This window comes from Schistocerca cancellata, chromosome 1 (assembly GCF_023864275.1).
Source record: "Schistocerca cancellata isolate TAMUIC-IGC-003103 chromosome 1, iqSchCanc2.1, whole genome shotgun sequence".
In the NCBI taxonomy this organism is placed as follows: domain Eukaryota; kingdom Metazoa; phylum Arthropoda; class Insecta; order Orthoptera; family Acrididae; genus Schistocerca; species Schistocerca cancellata.
In genome coordinates, this window is record NC_064626.1 from 1,172,019,737 (window position 1) to 1,172,037,890 (window position 18,154).

General features: G+C 46.6%; 1 protein-coding gene across 1 annotated transcript in view; it reads right to left on the minus strand.

Annotated features, from left to right (window-relative positions):
• Window positions 1–1,173: 1,173 nt before the first annotated feature.
• The window catches only part of LOC126140239 (uncharacterized), an 80,336-nt gene continuing 63,355 nt past the window's right edge, over window positions 1,174–18,154 (minus strand). Inside the window, exons 8-11 of the mRNA XM_049915233.1 lie at window positions 12,371–12,628; window positions 9,159–9,418; window positions 3,039–3,348; window positions 1,174–2,930 (exon numbers count right to left, since the gene is read on the minus strand). Coding sequence (XP_049771190.1) covers window positions 2,712–2,930; window positions 3,039–3,348; window positions 9,159–9,418; window positions 12,371–12,628 — 1,047 coding nt within the window. The 3' untranslated portion in view covers window positions 1,174–2,711. The remainder of the gene's footprint in view (window positions 2,931–3,038; window positions 3,349–9,158; window positions 9,419–12,370; window positions 12,629–18,154) is intronic.

Here is an 18,154-nt window from a genome sequence, read left to right on the forward strand (position 1 = left end):
TGTACTAGTGCCGACATTGTGCATACTCTGTTGCCTGTGTCTATGTGCCTGTGGTTCTGTCAGTGTGATCATGTGATGTATCTGACCCCAGGAATGTGTCAATAAAGTTTCCCCTTCCTGGGACAATGAATTCACGGTGTTCTTATTTCAATTTCCAGGAGTGTATATTGGCTAAATTACGAACTCTTGTAGCATCAGTTGTATTGGTTGTAGCAATAGTGTGCAGATTAAACTATGACATAAGGATGTAGACAGCGTGACATGTGGTACTCTGGGTGGGTCAGGGGGACGTGCTCAGATAGCCGGACAGCCTAAGTGGTAAGGCGACCGCTAGCGATCAGCAGTAGCAGGAGGATCGAGTGCCTATCCGGCAGAAATATTAATATGTCACCGGTGGGTAGTGTAACTGTACCCAATGCAGGTGTTGCTAAAACAATGCGTAATTAAACGAATGTATTTCGTAAAACTAATCAGCTAAGAGGGGGTAAATAAACTTAGTACTACTAAAAACCTTGATCTGGTACCAAACATTATAAAATTAAAGGTAAATAGCTGAGTAATCTCGAAACAGATTCTTCTGGATAATTCCTTATACCCCACAGAAACCATTTAACTTGGTTACTTGTAGATAATTAGAGCAAAGTCGTACACGTATTATTTGGTTCATTAAAATAAATATTTACTCTTCTCGTAATGGTCAAAAAACAGGAGTATCTTAAATACCATTTCTGTTTAATAACCTCTAAACAGGTTGGCTCCATATCATAGCTGTATATCTCATAAATGATTCACTCATCCTCAGCTAAGATCGAATAAACCAGTCGAAAACACTTTGCGCAGACTCATAATAAGTAAGAAATTTAAATTAAAATCACTGATCTAAGGTTTCTGTGGAACACGTTTATAAGAATATCGGAATTTGGTGGCCTTGGACAAAAAACGGGATGAGTTGCGGCTGCAAAGTGCATGTTTAAGTTTTTGATGTGAGGCAGTCCCCCGTGCCCTGCAATTTTGTAGCAGTCTCACCATATCTTACGGTGAGGACAGGCTAACCAAATTCCAAGAGAAATAACTTCAGAGCCAGTGTTAGTTTTTCCAGTTATTTTTATTTATGTAACATTTCTCGTAAATAGAGAATAACAACAAATAACAAGAAAGTTTGATGAAGAGACGAGTGAGATGTACAGTGGTGCACGAGTGAAGTAGCGGCGCCTCGTTGTGCTGGTCCCTAGGTCAGTGACCCACCGACCGGTGTGGTCTGCGGGCGGGCGCTCTGAAACAGGGTTGTGAGCACATGAGCGGCCAGCCACGCCGCATCTCCTCTTAATGGCAGCACTCCGACGTCAGCATAGAAAGTTTTTCACAGTGTCGGGCCCTCTTCCAGTCTTATCACTGCCTCGCGTGTGCGAGGTGGAGCGATTGGGGTAAGTGTTTGCTTGATAGTTATGTGTGTGTGTGTGTGTGTGTGTTAGAATAAGATCACCAGATTACGTAGAGTGTTAGTATGAGATCTACCTCGTTTTGTTTTCGTTGCTCCAGGGTAACTGTTGGTTAACTTTCACCCCATCTATCGAAGACCTATTTTGATTCCCCGCATACCACAAAATCTTTAGGTACATTATATAATTGTCATATAGTGTATTTCGTTGCTGTATGTTTTTGGGTTTTTTGAGACGGGACAGAAATGGACATAGCAAGGGAAATGAAGGAGCTAATGACAGGTTTACCTTCAGTAATATATGAAACTTTCGCAGAATGTCCTGTGTTGCAGTATATTCTTGGGTTTGCAGACCAGGCAGAAACGCACACAGTGGGGAGAATGAAGGACGTTATTCACATATTTCAGTCTGCAGTAGTGTTTTCTGTCAAATTAAGTAGAGTGGTGCAGTAGCACTTACAAATTTGGTATGCAAAAAATACAGACAAATAAACTTAAAGAATGAGGGAAGAAGCAGTTAGCAACAAGGGAGAGACTTAGGAAAATGAGAAGAGTTAGAAGGGAAAGTTAGAGAGAGTGCCAACGGAATTGAGACAGGCATGAGAGAGGCATTGGGAAGGAAACAGAGGCGAAGGATGTGAAACTGATAGGCAGAGAGAGAAGTGGAAGAAGGAGCAAGAGTATAGAGTGAGTGAGAGGGAGAGAGAGAGAGAGAGAGAGAGAGAGAGAGAGAGAGAGAGAGAAGGAAAGAGAGAGAGAAACAGGGAACGCAAAAGAGGCCCCAAAAGAGAGAGATGCTTAAAGATAAGTCTTCCACAATAACCACAGTCAGAGAGAGGCCCCAATAATTATGTATAGTTTTCAGATTTGTGCACCAGAGACTTCTTGTGAAATTTCGAAATGCACTATATGTTCTTTACGGTGTGTGTGTTTGTGCATATGTAATGGGTGTGTAGTGACTGTCTGTAAAACAAGAGACCTGGTTATGGTAGGTTTCGTGTTGTAAATCCCATGCTAGGACATGATTGCACCTAACAGAGCTACTGATGCATGACAATTAGGGGAAATTTATTGTACACTTGAAAGAGGCTAACAGTAAGTGACGAAAATCAGTGTGTTGGATCTGTAAGGAATTTGTGAATTTTTGGGTGTTTAGAGTCACCGTCGACGAGTTACGTCGCAAGTGTCAAAGATTGGCCCCATTCTTTAGGAGGGGTGTCAGGTCCTCAGTCACGTCGTCGTCGGACAGAGTCGGTGTCGGGGGCGGCGCCGCTCAGCGCCCCGACGCCATCACCTCGTCGAAGACGTCCTCGTGCTCGGTGCGCGTCAGCATGTAGCGCGGCAGCGTCACCTTGAGCACGGGGTCGAAGACGAGCCGCGTCTCGCTGCTGTACAGACCGTCCGGGCTGCGGTCCGCCTCCGACAGCTCCGGGGGCGGCGGCTCGGCCTTGGAGGCGGCGGGGGTGGCGGCCAAGCCGCGCTGCTCCTCCTCCTCCTCCGCCGACGCCTCTCCCGCCTCCGCGACGGCCTCACGCCGCTCCGAGCCGGCCGCTACCGCGTCGTCGGCGAGCGCCGACGGCGCCGTCAGCGTCTGGCGCGTCGTCGTCAGCGTCGTCAGCGTCGACTTGGAGGAGCGGCGCGTGATGCGCACCTTGCGACCCTTGGTCGGCTCGGCCGCCACCGTGGGCTTCGCGACCACCGATGAGGAGGACGCCTTCTTGAAGAAGGTCTTGCGCTTGCTCTTGGCCGCGGTCGCAGCCTCGGTCGAGGTCGTGGGGGTCTCAGAGGTCGGGGAGGCGGTCGTCGTGTCGTTAGATCGTCCCGAGTCGGTCTGCTGGTCGACGGCGGAGGCGGCGCCGGTCGAGTCCTTCCCTGCGGCCGCGACGGGGACGCCCGGCGGCGGGGCCAGCCTGCGACCAGAGGCACCGGGCACAGTGTCAGCGTCCACGTGGCGCACAGCGCTGCCAGGGGACAGCTGCCGCTCAACTCGCTAGTACTTACTTCATTATGTTCCACAACACTCTCAACTGCTACATGTACCGACAACACGTCGCAGTATACTCTTTGAATCGCACATCAGATATTGCATTTTGGACTGATTGAATTGGCAGTCAGGGGCTCGTATTGTTAGCCAATCGCCGGCCGTTGTGGCCGAGCGGTTCTGGGCGCTTCGGTCCGGAACCGCACTACTGCTACGGTCGCAGGTTCGAATCCTGTCTCGGGCATGGATGTGTGTGATATCCTTAGGTTAGTTAGGTTTAATTAGTTCTAAGTTCTAGGGGACTGATGACCTCAGATGTTAAGTCCCGTAGTGTTCAGAGCCATTTGAATCTTTTGTTAGCCAATCAAAAGACTGTAATAATACATACAAAGTGTATTTTTTGTGCAAACGTAAACTTTTTTTAATGGAACAATGACATTAACAAACTAAAATTAGGGTAAGTTACAATTTCAGTGGTCTTTGTTGCAGGATTATAGTTCTAATCGTTTACGAGATGCCGTATTATGAAATGTTTCCACTCTGACTCTTGTTTCTGCCATTCAGCCTGGGTAGCTGCAACGTACGAAGTTGTTACGTTTGCATTCAGTGTGCCTCCTTCAGTATACTGCGATTAGCTAGTTAGTTGGTGTGTGACAGTCTAAGCAGTAGGTCGCGAGTGGACGATTGCATTTATCTATGCAGCAGTTATGGTGCAGGAAGAGTGCAGGAAGAATGCAGTTCGTTCTTGTACGGTGTATGCGGCAAGATATCCCAACAGACGTCACCCAACTCAGCAGTCATTTATCAACCTCTCCAACCAGTTACGTAAAAATGGTAGCGGAACACCTGGACAACGCAACAGAAGGAAACCAGTGACGACAGTAGAGGGGGAAATTAATGTTCTTGCTGCTGTTGCACCCGATCCGCACGTTAACAAACTCTCAATCGCACGAGGAAGTTTGCTTGAGTCAGGGATGTGTCATATGCATTCTCCGTCGACATAGGGGTTCCATCCCTATCACATTTCTCTCCATCAAGAGACGCACGGAAACGATTGTGAGAACCATGTTAACTTCTGTACATGGGCGTTACGGAAGGATACTCCAGATGTATCGTCTATCTGCCACAGTTACCAATCAAGACCAGGTAAACCGCCGAAACACGCGCTATTGGTCTGTTGACAACGCCCGTCGGCTTCGTCAGACGGAACGTCAGCGTCCGTGGAGTGTAAACGTGTGGCGTGGGATAGTGGACCATGAGCTCACGCTCCTGTGTTTCGTGGACGGAACAGTGAACGCGTGCAAGTATCGCAGTCTTCTAGTAGACCATCTTCCACGGATGCAAGAAGACGTTCCTCTGCAGACTAGGACAAACCTGTGATACCAAAATGATGGCTGTCCAGTACGAAGTACTACAGCATGTCTTCAAGAATTACTTTCGAATCGTTGGACTGGACGCAGAGGACCTGCACCTCGGCCAGTCCTTTCCCGGATTTGACACTGTAGACTTATTTTCTGCGACGCTGTCTACAAGGATATACCAACTGTACCTCATGATATGCAACGATTTATTATTGCAGCTTGCTCGGACGTCTCCGCTGAAATGTTAGAACGTGTACAGCAGTCGTTCCATACCAGTCTTGAAGTGCGTATTGGCATTGCCGGTGATTATTTTGAACACAGCCTGTGACATGAGTTGTCTCTGTCCTGGCCAGAATCCACATAATCAGTGCATGCAGCTGTGTTGTTCTTTAGTGCGCGGTACCACAGATATTGTACAAGTGTCGGTGTGGGAACTTTTCAAAATACGGTACCTCGTAAACGACTCGCACTAGAATCTTGCTACAAACATCATTGAGATCCTAATTTGCCATGCTTTCACTTTATTAATGTCGGCAGGCATTATTCCACTTAAAAAAGTGTATGTTTGCACATGAAATACACTTTCTAAGTATTATTACGGTCTGTTGATTGGCCAATAGAACAAGCCCCTGATTATCAATCCATTCTGTGAAACCCGCACATCAACAGCGCTTTCCATTTCCTCGCTAATTGTAGTGCAAGTTTTAGGTGATTCACACTGAATAAGTAGCAACTGAGAATGACTATTACGGCTGAAATTGGCAAATCGTGTGAAACATAATAAAGTAAATACCTGTTAGTTAAGCTACAGTCAAGGTGGACCATGACACTGTTCCTTAACAAATTCATGGCAGTGGTACAATGAAAAGCTACCAGCACCTTTCCGTCAGTCAGTTAGTCAAGAATTTTACTCCCGTCTTCCCCGTCTGTCTCTCTGCATTGTAAGCTCATCGCACAAAATACACTGGCATGCAAAACTCAAGAACGAAAAAAATTTCGCATGGTGTGTCTCTGCCATGCAACGTAGGTCATACATATGTAGAAAAAACAGCTGCAGTATAGCATAGTTAAGAACGTATTTGAAACAAATACGCAATCAAGCATTTCGTGGGAAGCTAATTTTTTCTTAATTTATGGTCAACTTTAAGCGTGACAACATGTTAAGTGTCCTGTAATATACGAAGGTTCGAACTTAAATAGTGACAACTATTTATTCACAACCAATACAAAAGAGTTACATGTTTGCACCTGTTACAGTGATGGGTGGGTTGCGTTCCTCCAAGGCAGACGTCAATGCACAGTATTACTGTTCGTTTTTGGAGCATCACCTGCGACCAGCTTTTCGAAAGAAGCGGCGACACGTTCTGCGCAACCCGCCCATCATTTGCACGACAATGCGCGGGCGCATACAGCGCAAGCTGTGGCTGCTCTTCTCGATGGGACTGGGAAGTACTGTACCATCCACCATAGCACCCAGAGTGTCGACCGAGTCATCCATGACGACCGCCAGGCAACAAAAGATGAATTGTGTCACCAGTTATCGAACGGTAATGGTAATGTGATGGAAATTATGGAAAAACTGGACTACTCCAATACTTGTCCATTTGTCCATTCTGCGTACCGAAAATGTTGACCAATACGAATAAAGAGGTAGGGAAAGCAACTGCATCCGGTCTGTTGAGGCATCAGACATCGATGTGACAGACCCACTCAAAGACGCTCATCGGGAGCATCACTTTGAAGACGCGGAGACCTCGAAAAATGTGTGCTCCAGTGGCTGAAGACGCAGGACCATGATTTTTACTGCTCAGGTGTACATGCTCTTGTTTTAACGTCGAAAGAAACTGCGAACAAAGGTGGTGATTGTATTGAAAAGTGAAAAATCAATCGTGTATGTTATAGCTGTAATCCTATGTATACAGGGTGTTCGGAAACTGTCGTTACGAACTTCTTCGATTTGAAGAGGGGTGCGAGTACATAATATTTTGAATAGGAACACACGTGCGGATACGTATTGTTCCCGTGGTACAGTCACTTGAAATCGTGTTTGCTAGGTAGGTATGCAACAGGATAGTCATGGTGCTGGAGGGGGGGGGGGGCTACATCGGATTGGCTGATGCCATTTGACATCTAACCTGCCTCTCTGACATGGTTCGAGCGTCATTCGCGTGTCTGCGAGTGTTAGAGCAACATGGTTGAGTACGCGTTTGCATAATACACCGACGTGATCCTTCTGAATGGCGAAGTTCATGTAATGGAAGAGCTGTTCGTCACCTTTATCGAGGTCGTTCTCCGCAACGTCCGAATCCATTGCATACCCTTTTCGCTACAATTACGCAACTGCTTCTAGAAATGGTACCTTCACCGTCAGCAGGCACGACGGTGGTGCTCCAAGGAGAAGCCGTACATCCGAATTGGAACAGGCTGCACTGCATCACGTTGAAGAGAGCCCGTCAACGAGTACATGGAATTGTAAAACAAGCGATGTACTGGGTCACGCCTAAACATATACTTGTGAAATTGGACGCTTTATAAACTTGTTTTCAAATGGTTGTAGCATGGAAACGGTACTTTTCCGGACAAGGGTTCCATCTCAAAATATTATCTACTCACACACCTCTAAAAGTCCTACAAGTTTGTAAAAGGAATTTCCGAACACCTTGCATAGGGTTTACTTCTCTGGTAGCATAAAAATAAAAGAGTAGGAGCGTTCTTTCAGACTAATCACCGTAGTTTGGACTCTGCAGTGAAAAAAATCAAGACGCAACTCGCAGATTACTCATTGTCTTACAGGTAAATTTGCAGTTGAACCACAGTGTAACACAACAGTCGCGACACTCCGTCTCGTTTCTGTTACCCACTGCGGTAACGGCGCCCCAAGGGGCCAGCAAGTGGTACTGTTGTGATCGAAGGTATCTTGTGAAAGCGAAAGCGAATCGTAGCTGTTTATACTGGTTTGCAGAATAGTTTTTACAAATGGGGCCGTCTGCAGCCAATAAACTGTAGCAACAAGGCGGAGAAGACACCACATTTGTCTTTTTTTAGGTTCCCTAAGGACTCTTCTTCTTCTTTCGCTTGCTTCTTCATCCCGCGGTTCGGCAGGGTCGGCATGGTTAGGAACGGATTTGTCAAGGTTAACGTTAAGTGGCGGGGCCAGATGCCCTTCCTGCCGCCACCCCATACCCCCTGGGATGGAATTAGTGTACCCAGTTGTCTGCGAGTAGTGTAATTCAAGTGTACGTGTTCAGAAGTCTGCGAGTCGTGTAACTGAGGCGGGACATTGGCACCAGCCCGGTATTCGCCTAGTGGAATGTGGAAAACCGCCTAAAAATCACCTCCCGGTTTTCCGGCACACCAGCCCTCCTTGGTAATCCGCTGGGTGGATTCGATCCTAGACCAGCGCGCCTACCCAAGTCCAGGAAGCAGCGCATTAGCGCTCTTGGCTAACCTGACGAGTAGGTTCCTTAACGACTCTGAGAGGTCAAAACATCATTTTACTGATCTGCATCGTCAGGATTCGATTGTAACGTACGTACTTGTTACTTTGGTATCAGTATTGTTTGGCAGTCGCTTATCGCACTTAGAATAGTATAAGCATGAAGATAGACGCCAATGACTAAAACCCAAAACGAAAGGCAAACAGGCTGTCGACCCTGTTGCACTTGCAGGTACGTGTCCTTGCTGCTTACTTCTGAATCGGTATATTTATATTATTTCAGTATCAACGTGGTAGGCAGCAGTTCTGTCGACGTCACATGTAGTTCTTTACGAATATTTTATAGCTAGTCACCGAATTCACGATTTTTAGCAATGTTTTCTCTTATTTTAGAATAATCCACGTTTCTGATATCATACAACCTCACGGAAGCAAAATAACAAAATAAATGACAAACTACCTGTTCGCTTCTGTCTCGAGTTCTTCGGCCGAATTTGTTTGATCAAACAAACACGAGGCACAAGTAAACCTTTCGTAAATCCCGGCCGCGGTGGCCGAGCGGTTCTAGGCGCTACAGTCCGGAACCGCGCTGCTGATACGGTCGCAGGTTCGAATCCTGCCTCGTGCATGGATGTGTGTAATGTCCTTAGGCTAGTTAGGTTTAAGCAGTTCTCAATCTAGGGGACTGATGACCTCAGATGTTAAGTCCCATAGTGCTTAGAGCCATTTGAACCATTTGAACCTTTCGTAAACCAGATGGAAAAGGATTGAAAAACAAACAGTACCCTTGTGACGCATGCGTCAGTTCGCTCTCTCACCGCTTGGAGCGCTTGTGCCGCTCCACCTGTCAGACGGTAAACAACTTTCGCACCAGAGAGTGTCGCGACTGTACGTGTCAGACTGCGGCTGGACTTTAGCGCCGGAGCAGCGGCCCACACTCACTTGAACTGCTTGTGCTCGTGGTAGGCGAGGTGCTTGCTCTTGGGCTCGGAGGCGGCGACGAACATGCACTCCTCGTGCTGGGTGCCCGTGGCGTCGGCGCACTGGTAGCACGTCATCTTGTCGCGCTGCACCTTCTTGCAGGCGGAGCGGTCCTTGCGCGTGAACTCGCCCAGCACGGCGTCCAGGTCCTTGCGGTCGGCCACGGCCGCCACCGCCGCTCCCGCCGACGGCGCGCTGTAGAACTCAGGCCGCGAGCCGCTCTGTCCACAAAAAAAACACGGGTCCGCCGGTCAGCACGCTAACCACTCTCGAGACAAGAAATACAATAAGCGCCAAAGACACTGGTACAGGCATGCGTACCCAAATACAGAGGTACGTAAAGAGGCAGAATACGGCGCTGCGGCCGGCAACGCCTATACAGGGTGAAAAGTATCTAAACCGACAAACTCTGGGAGGTTGTAGGGGACATCAAAACAAATACATCTATCTACATCTACATCCATACTCCGCAAGCCACTTGACGGTGTGTGGCGGAGGGTACCCTGAGTACCTCTATCGGTTCTCCCTTCTATTCCAGACTCGTATTGTTCGTGGAAAGAAAGATTGTCGGTACGCCTCTGTGTGGGCTCTAATCTCTCTGATTTTATTCTCACGGTCTCTTCGCGAGATATACGTAGGAGGGAGCAATATACTGCTTGACTCTTCGTCTCCGTAAAGCTTTCGCGATTACTAAATGATTCTGTAACGAAGCGCGCTGCTCTCCGTTGGATCTTCTCTATATCCTCTATCAACCCTATCTGTTACGGATCCCACACTGCTGAGCAGTATTCAAGCAGTGGCCGAACAAGCGTACTGTAACCTACTTCCTTTGTTTTCGGATTGCATTTCCTTAGGATTCTTCCAATGAATCTCAGTCTGGCATCTGCTTTACCGACGACCAACTTTATATGATCATTCCATTTTAAATCACTCCTAATGCTTACTCCCAGATAATTTACGGAATTAACTGCTTCCAGTTGATGACCTGCTATATTGTAGCTAAATGATAAAGGATCTATCTTTCTATGTATTCGCAGCACATTACACTTGTCTACATTGAGATTGAATTGCCATTCCCTGCACCATGCGTCAATTCGCTGCAGATCCTCCTGCATTTCAGTACAATTTTCCATTGTTACAACCTCTCGATACACCACAGCATCATCTGCAAAAAGCCTAAGTGAACTTCCGATGTCATCCACAAGGTCATTTATATATATTGTGAATAGCAACGGTCCTATGACACTCCCCTGCGGCACACCTGAAATCACTCTTACTTCGGAAGACTTCTCTCCATTGAGAATGACATGCTGCGTTCTGTTATCTACGAACCAATCCAATTACACAATTGGTCTGATAGTCCGTATGCTCTTACTTTGTTCATTAAACGACTGTGGGGAACTGTATCGAACGCCTTTCGGAAGTCAAGAAACACGGCATCTACCTGTGAACCCGTGTCTATGGCCCTCTGAGTCTCGTGGACGAATAGCGCGAGCTGGGTTTCACACGACCATCTTTTTTCCCGAATGTCATTTTTTCCTATGAGGTGTATTTACACCGGTAGAGGAATGTTTCTCTGGTGGCAAATTAACTAAACCAACAGACACTTTTCCATTTTTTATGACCAAGACACAACACATTAACACAACCCAATTTGAATTACAGTAGATTTTCAAAAATGCCTCCATTGACACGTAAACAAAGGTTACACCGACGGATCGTGTTCTGTCTGACACGGGCAAAAACCCCAGGAGTACCCGGAATTGTTCCTGCTGCTGCTACTATCCGGGCAACCAGATCCTCTTCTGATGCAACAGGGGTTGCGTAAACAAGGTTGCGCACCTCTCCCCACACAAAAAAGTCCAGAAGGGACATATCTGGGGATCGAGCAGGCCATGGTACAGGACCACCTCTGCCAATCCACGTTTCTGGGAACTGTCGGTCCAGGAATCGACGCACACGACGACTGAAATGTGCCGGCGCCCCGTCATGTTGGAACCACATGCGTTGTCTTGTAGGGAGCGGGACGTCTTCCAGCAATTCTGGCAATGGTCTGGCGAGAAAATTGTAATAGCGCCTGCCCTTTAATGGCCTAGGTAGGAGATACGGCCCAATGAAACAGTCCCCAACAACACCAACCCACACGTTAACGAAGAACCGCACTTGATGAGCGCTAGTAACTGTGGCATGTGGGTTATCCTCACTCCAAACATGCGAATTGTGCATGTTGAAGACTCCATCACGCCCGAACGTTGCTTCATCGGTAAACAACACAGAGGATGGAAATGTAGGATGCATTTCACACGTTCCAGGTACGACTGCGAAAACTGTGCTCTGGGTGGATAATCAACTGGTTCTAGGTTGTGGACACGCTGTAATTGAAATGGACGTAACAACTGCTCTCGAAGGACTGTTCTTACATTCGTCTCATTCGTCCCCATTTGCTTTACGTGCAATTGCATGTGTGCTGATTGAAGGATCCTACTCCACATGCTGCAAGACAGCTTCCTCAAATTGCATCGTTCTTACCACGATGGTACACAGCAGCAAAGGTCGTATGAAGTGGGGGGGGGGGGGATACAGCGATTAGGATATTGTTGTTGATGAACCCGCTGTTCAGCTCGTCCGTTGTGGTGCGCTACGTAGTACGCACCAACCATGTCAGTGTTTTCACTCCAGGTGTATCGCTCCGTTAGTAAACAGAGACAATGCACTACTACATTGGTGGACAGGAGTTGCCTACAACTGAAGAGCGTAATACGCCCTCTAACAACTGAAGATCGTAATACGGCCTCTAACAACTGAAGAGTGTAATACGGCCTCCACCGGTTTAAATAATCCTCATAGGAAAAAATGACATTAGGGAAAAATATTTGTTTTGATGTACCCTACAACCTCCCAGAGTTTGTCGCTTTAAATAATTTTCACCCTGTATAACACAAGTGTCTGGAGCAGTTGATAGATCGGTTACTGCTGCTACAATGGCAGGTTATCAAGATTTAAGGGAGTTTTAACGTGGTGTTATAGTCGGCGCACGAGCGATGGGACACAGCATCTCCGACGTAGCGATATGCACATGAGCACACGAATTGTGGGGTGTTAACACTGACTGTGACGGGGCAAGGTAGTTGCGCCATCCAGTACGGAATGACGACGTGTGGACGCGTGCCTACCTTGCTGTAGTCACCGGAGGCTTTGCTGGCGCTGGGCTGTGCGGCGGAGCCGGCTGCGCCCAGGTCGGGGAACAGGTGGCGGAAGTACTCCTCGTAGCTCTTGTAGGGCGCGTAGTAGTCCGTCTGGTAGCGCGACGACGTGTCCGACGACGCCTGCGGGTCGTACGAGTCGGCCTGGCCGTACAGGAACGGGTCCAGGCCCTTCACCTCGGGCAGGTTCAGCCCCGAGCTGGGCTGGTCGGCGCTCGCCGCCTGGGTCTGGAACAGTTACCAGGGTCCTATTTACTCTGGACGCAACCCGGGAGTCCTTAACCGCCGATTATCCTGCTCTCACTAATGTGAATGTCTGCTTCATACAGATCGTTTTTCTCTTTATTGTTTTGTTTTGTAAAAGTAATACAGAATTTGATACACCAAGAAGGACGAAGGTGACAGTATTCATGGAGAAAAGATGCTCGGACACCAACTGGCTGTGAAATGATAAGAATACTGGCTACAAAATGATTTACGGTGACGAAATTAACGCGGTCTGTTCGTCTGCAGACAGTAACAATTGCAATGACTGTGCGTGTATCGGTTATTAAGGTCTTGGTTTGGATCGTGTATCGGATACTACAATACCGATTTAATGTGCATCGGGTACTACAATCCTGTTTGCACGCTCAAATGTCACGTTGGCCACAGGGCTGGTAAGGAGTCCTTGTGGCAGAGCGTTCCGTTCCTCCGACCAGCGCGGTTGAAAACTGTTGGGTGGTCATTGGTGCACTGCAACACGTCTCCCCAACGCGTCCCATACGCGCTCGATGGGATTTAAATCGGGATAACGGGCAGACCAGTCCATTCACCGAATATTCTCTCACTTCAAGAGGTACACCGCATTTGTAGTTCGATGCGATCGCCGATTGTCATCGGTAAAAATGAAGTCAGGACCGAATACAACCCTGATAAAAAAAACACATGGGGAAGGAGTACAATTCTGGGCGCTGCAGTCTGGAACCGCGAGACCGCTACGGTCGCAGGTTCGAATCCTGCCTCGGGCATGGATGTGTCTGATGTCCTTAGGTTAGTTAGGTTTAACTAGTTCTAAGTCCTAGGGGACTAATGACCTCAGAAGTTGAGTCCCATAGTGCTCAGAGCCATTTGAACCATAACACCTGGACCACCAAAAATATGATATTCGACAATGTTCCTTGGTGCGTTACGTTTTCCCACCTCTCGCCGTTTGGGGATTTGTGCTGGTTCAGTCACAACAAATTTGTAATAAATGCAAGTAAGACAGTGGCACTAAACTTCTATAATATGAAAGAAGGTGAGCAAGCTGTTCAGATTCAGGTATGTGACAAAGACCTTCAGAATGTAGACAACATTAGGTTCTTAGGAGTATGGCTCCAACATAATCTTAAATGGGGGACGCATTTTGAAAAGGTTTGTAATAAATTAAGCGCTACATGCTACTTAATGAGAATAGTAGAGGGATGCTGCAACAAAGATTCTCTGAAAACTGTGTATTGTGCCTATATATGCTCACTACTGAAATATGGAATTATTTTCTGGGGTAACTCTTTTCTTAGCCAAAAGCTCTTTAGGCTACAAAAAAAGAATCATAAGAATAATAGAAGGTGTAAAATGGATAAAGCCTGTAGTCCACTCTTTTAAAAAGCTATAAATCCTCCCACTTCAATGTATACATGTGTATGAGACAACCGTGTTTGTGAAAAAATATTCAATGGAAAATCTCAATCTCTTCCAGAAAAATGAAAATATCCACTACTATAACGCCTGGCAAAAAGGAGACTTTCATCTAGAACCCACCAACACCATCCTGAATGAAAACGGAACTCTGTATTATGGGAAAGTTACACTACTGGCCATTAAAATTGCTATACCAAGAAGAAATGCAGATGATAAACGGGTATTCATTGGACAAATACATTATACTAGAACTGACATGTGATTACATTTTCACGCAATTTGGGTTCATAGATCCTGAAAAATCAGTACCCAGAACAACCACCTCTGGCCGTAATAACTGCCTTGATACGCCTGGGCATTGAGTCAAACAGAGCTTGGATGGAGTGTACAGGTACAGCTGACCATGCAGCTTCAACACGATATCACAGTTCATCAAGATTAGTAACTGGCGTATTGTGACGAGCCAGTTGCTCGGCCACCATTGACCAGACGTTTTCAATTGGTGAGAGATCTGGAGAATGTGCTAGCCAGGGCAGCAGTCGAACATTTTCTGTATCCAGAAAGGCGCGTACAGGACCTGCAACATGCGGTTGTGCATTATCCTGCTGAAATGTAGGGTTTCGCAGGGATCGAATGAAGGGTAGAGCCACGGGTCGTAACACATCTGAAATGTAACGTCCACTGTTCAAAGTGCCGCCAATGCGAACAAGAGGTGACCGAGACGTGTAACCAATGGCACCCCATACCAGCACGTCGGGTGATACGCCAGTCTGGCGATGACGAATACACGCTTCCAATGTGCGTTCAACGCGATGTCGCCAAACACGGATGCGACCATCATGATGCTGTAAACAGAACCTGGATTCATCCGAAAAATTGACGTTTTGCCATTCGTGCACCCAGGTTCTTCGTTGAGTACACCATCGCAGGCGATCCTGTCTGTGATGCAGTGTGAAGGGTTAACCGCAGCCATGGTCTCCGAGCTGATAGTCCATGCTGCTTCAAACGTCGTCGAACTGTTCGTGCAGATGGTTGTTGTCTTGCAAACGTCCCTATCTGTTGACTCAGGGATCGAGACATGGCTGCACGATCCGTTACAGCCTTGCGAATAAGATGCCTGTCATCTCGACTGCTTGTGATACGAGGCCGTTGGGATCCAGCACGGCGTTCCGTATTACCCTCCTGAACCCACCGTTTCCATATTCTGCTAACAGACATTGGATCTCGACCAACGCGAACAGCAATGTCGCGATACGATAAACCGCAATGGCGATAGGCTACAATCCAATCTTTATCAAAGTCAGAAACGTGATGGTACGCATTTCTCCTCCTTACACGAGGCATCACAACAGGGTTTCACCAGGAAACGCCGGTCAACTGCTGTTTGTGTATGAAAAATCGGTTGGAAACTTTCCTCATGTCAGCACGTTGTAGGTGTCGCCACCGGCGCCAACCTTGTGTGAATGCTCTGAAAAGCTAATCATTTGCATATCACAGCATGTTCTTCCTGTCGGCTAAATTTCGCGTCTGTTGCACGTCATTTTCGTGGTGTAGCAATTTTAATGGCCAGTAGTGTATTTATAATAAACTTCCCCCATAAATTAAATCAATAAATGATCAGGCAAATTTCAAGTCAACTGCTATGGCATATTTGACTTATAGCCTCCACGAGTTCCTTCAGAAAGTTCACTTACGATTTGTGTCTTTGCCTTAGTGATGTATCATATAAATGTTACTAGAACTTTAGTGAGTTAACATGTAAATGTTACTGTAATACAAATATTAGTCTGCCAGTGTAGTACATGCTCTTTCTGCTTTAAAATATCTACTATTTATTTTTGTACAATATTTGCTCTGTATATTGTAACTCAGTGATCAATTAATGAAGAAATAATGCCATTAATGCAAATTTAATATTATATTTGGTTATACGTTGACTTGTCCTACATCAGAATGTACTATTTGTGTACTATATGATTACCAAGACCAATAAAACTCTACTCTACTCTACTCTACTCTACGGCAGTAGAGAACGTGGTCGTTTTGGTTCGGGTTTTACGGTGTGCCGAGGCATAATACTGCACGGGCATACTGACCTCCAAATCTTTGAAAGCGATACACTCACTAGTTAGTGTTATGGTGACAATGTACTCTTTCCTCATTTACGGCTTTAAAGGGGTGCATTCAACCCTGACTATACTCTTATGGATGACAATGCGCGGCCGCATCGAACTGTGCAGGCGGAAGAGGTCGTGGAACGAGAGGATATTCGGCGAATGAACTGGTCTGATCGTTCCCCCGACTTACTTCCCATTAAGCACAAGCGGGATGAGATGCGCAGACGTATTACAGCACGTCCACATGCGCCGAAGACCATCTAGCGTTCTCAACTGCCCTGGTGGAGGAATGCAAGGCCTCCCCCCCCTCCCCCCCCCCCCCCCCCCACACACAAGAACTCCTTACCAATCTTGTGGACAGCAGCTATAATTATTGTCTTGCAATAAAAGTGTCATTTCTGTGCATCTCATTGCGTTTGTAGTTCAGTTAACTTCTGTACTACACTGTAGCTGTTTTTTCTATGCATGGTGCAAGTTTAATCAAACTGTTTTACTTGGCAGTCACACATCATGCGGATGTTGCTTAAGCGTTGCACACCAGTGCCATATGAGTTCATAGTTCTTGCACCGTGTCATTTGGTGTATCATACGGAGCACGCAGACTCCACGCGGTACAGCAGTGTCGTTTGGGTTGCCTCCACAGCAGGCGTTAAGCCGCGAAGCGACATATAGCTCAATCCGTAGTTTCAGTCTGATCTACAGCGGGAGACAGTTTTTCCCGCCCTAATTTGCATTGTCTGTGACATGGGCGGAACAGAATCTAGTGCATTACCACTCCGCCAGCTGTCTCTTTATGTCGGCTGTGCTGCCCGACAAGCAGAGTCGACTGGACGATAAATCGGCGTCTCCACTTCCGGAGCCGACACCCAGCCTTCCCGTCTAGACGAGCATTAGCGTACAACAGCCTGCCACCAGGGAAGTCTTCGTCCACCAGGTTATCGCTTCGCAACTGGACGTAGAAGAATGCCTTGGAAGTGTCTACCGGACCTCTTCACCATCAAAAGTTGCGTATGGTATATAACCGATTCACTAAATATAGCGAACTCTGAACACAGACACAGTAGCTCTGTCAGTGGTAGCCACCTTAGTAGAACTGATACAAATTATTCTACGTCTGTAAAGTGTTGTAGTACGCTGAGGTTTGCAAACCGCTTTACTAAGGCGTACTCTACAACAGACACAATGTAGCATCATTGTAACTTTTTTGTCTGAATTTCCGGATTTTCGGTTAACCGGATGACCTAAGGTCTGACCTAGTCCAGATAAATGAGCTTCTACAGTACTTCGTGATCAAGAACCAATGGACGAAATGAATATTTCATGCAATAGTAGGTCTTGAATGAGACGCGAGAGTAACAGATGTGTTTGGGAGATTAATTGGGAAAAGTTTAATGATGGGCCCAGATAAGTGAGTATCTATTATTAAAACAGTCTTACAGATGGTCGACAGCTTCTCTTTCACCTACGAGATAGGATTATAGTTGTCACTACTCCAACACTGAAAGTAAAATGCCTTGTAGCAGTCTTACTGCTTCCAAAAGGATTTCGAGACCCAGTCACTGTTTTGGAAAGTGTACACTGGTAATAGTCAGTATACCAACTAGAGTGGACTCTTGTAACTTTCGTGGGTAATTACCTCAAAGACAAGAGATGAAACTTTTAAGTGTGAGTGGTGCGTTACTTTACGTGCATATGTATACACAAAAAAGTACATTGTACAGTTTTCTATGCTGCAAGATGATAAGCAACCTGCACTGGAACGGAATGGCGCGGATTCTTCATTGGCATCACCACCCCGAGGAAGTTTCGTCCAGCGGGGAAACAAAACACGAAATCTAATGTAAAAAGTGAACTAGCCATCTGAAGATGAACCTATCAGTTCGAAACCGGTAACGGCGCTGTTTAAATAAATAAATAGCATTGCAAAATGTGGCTGATTGCTATAATCTTCTGTGTAAGAGTCAACCTCTATTTT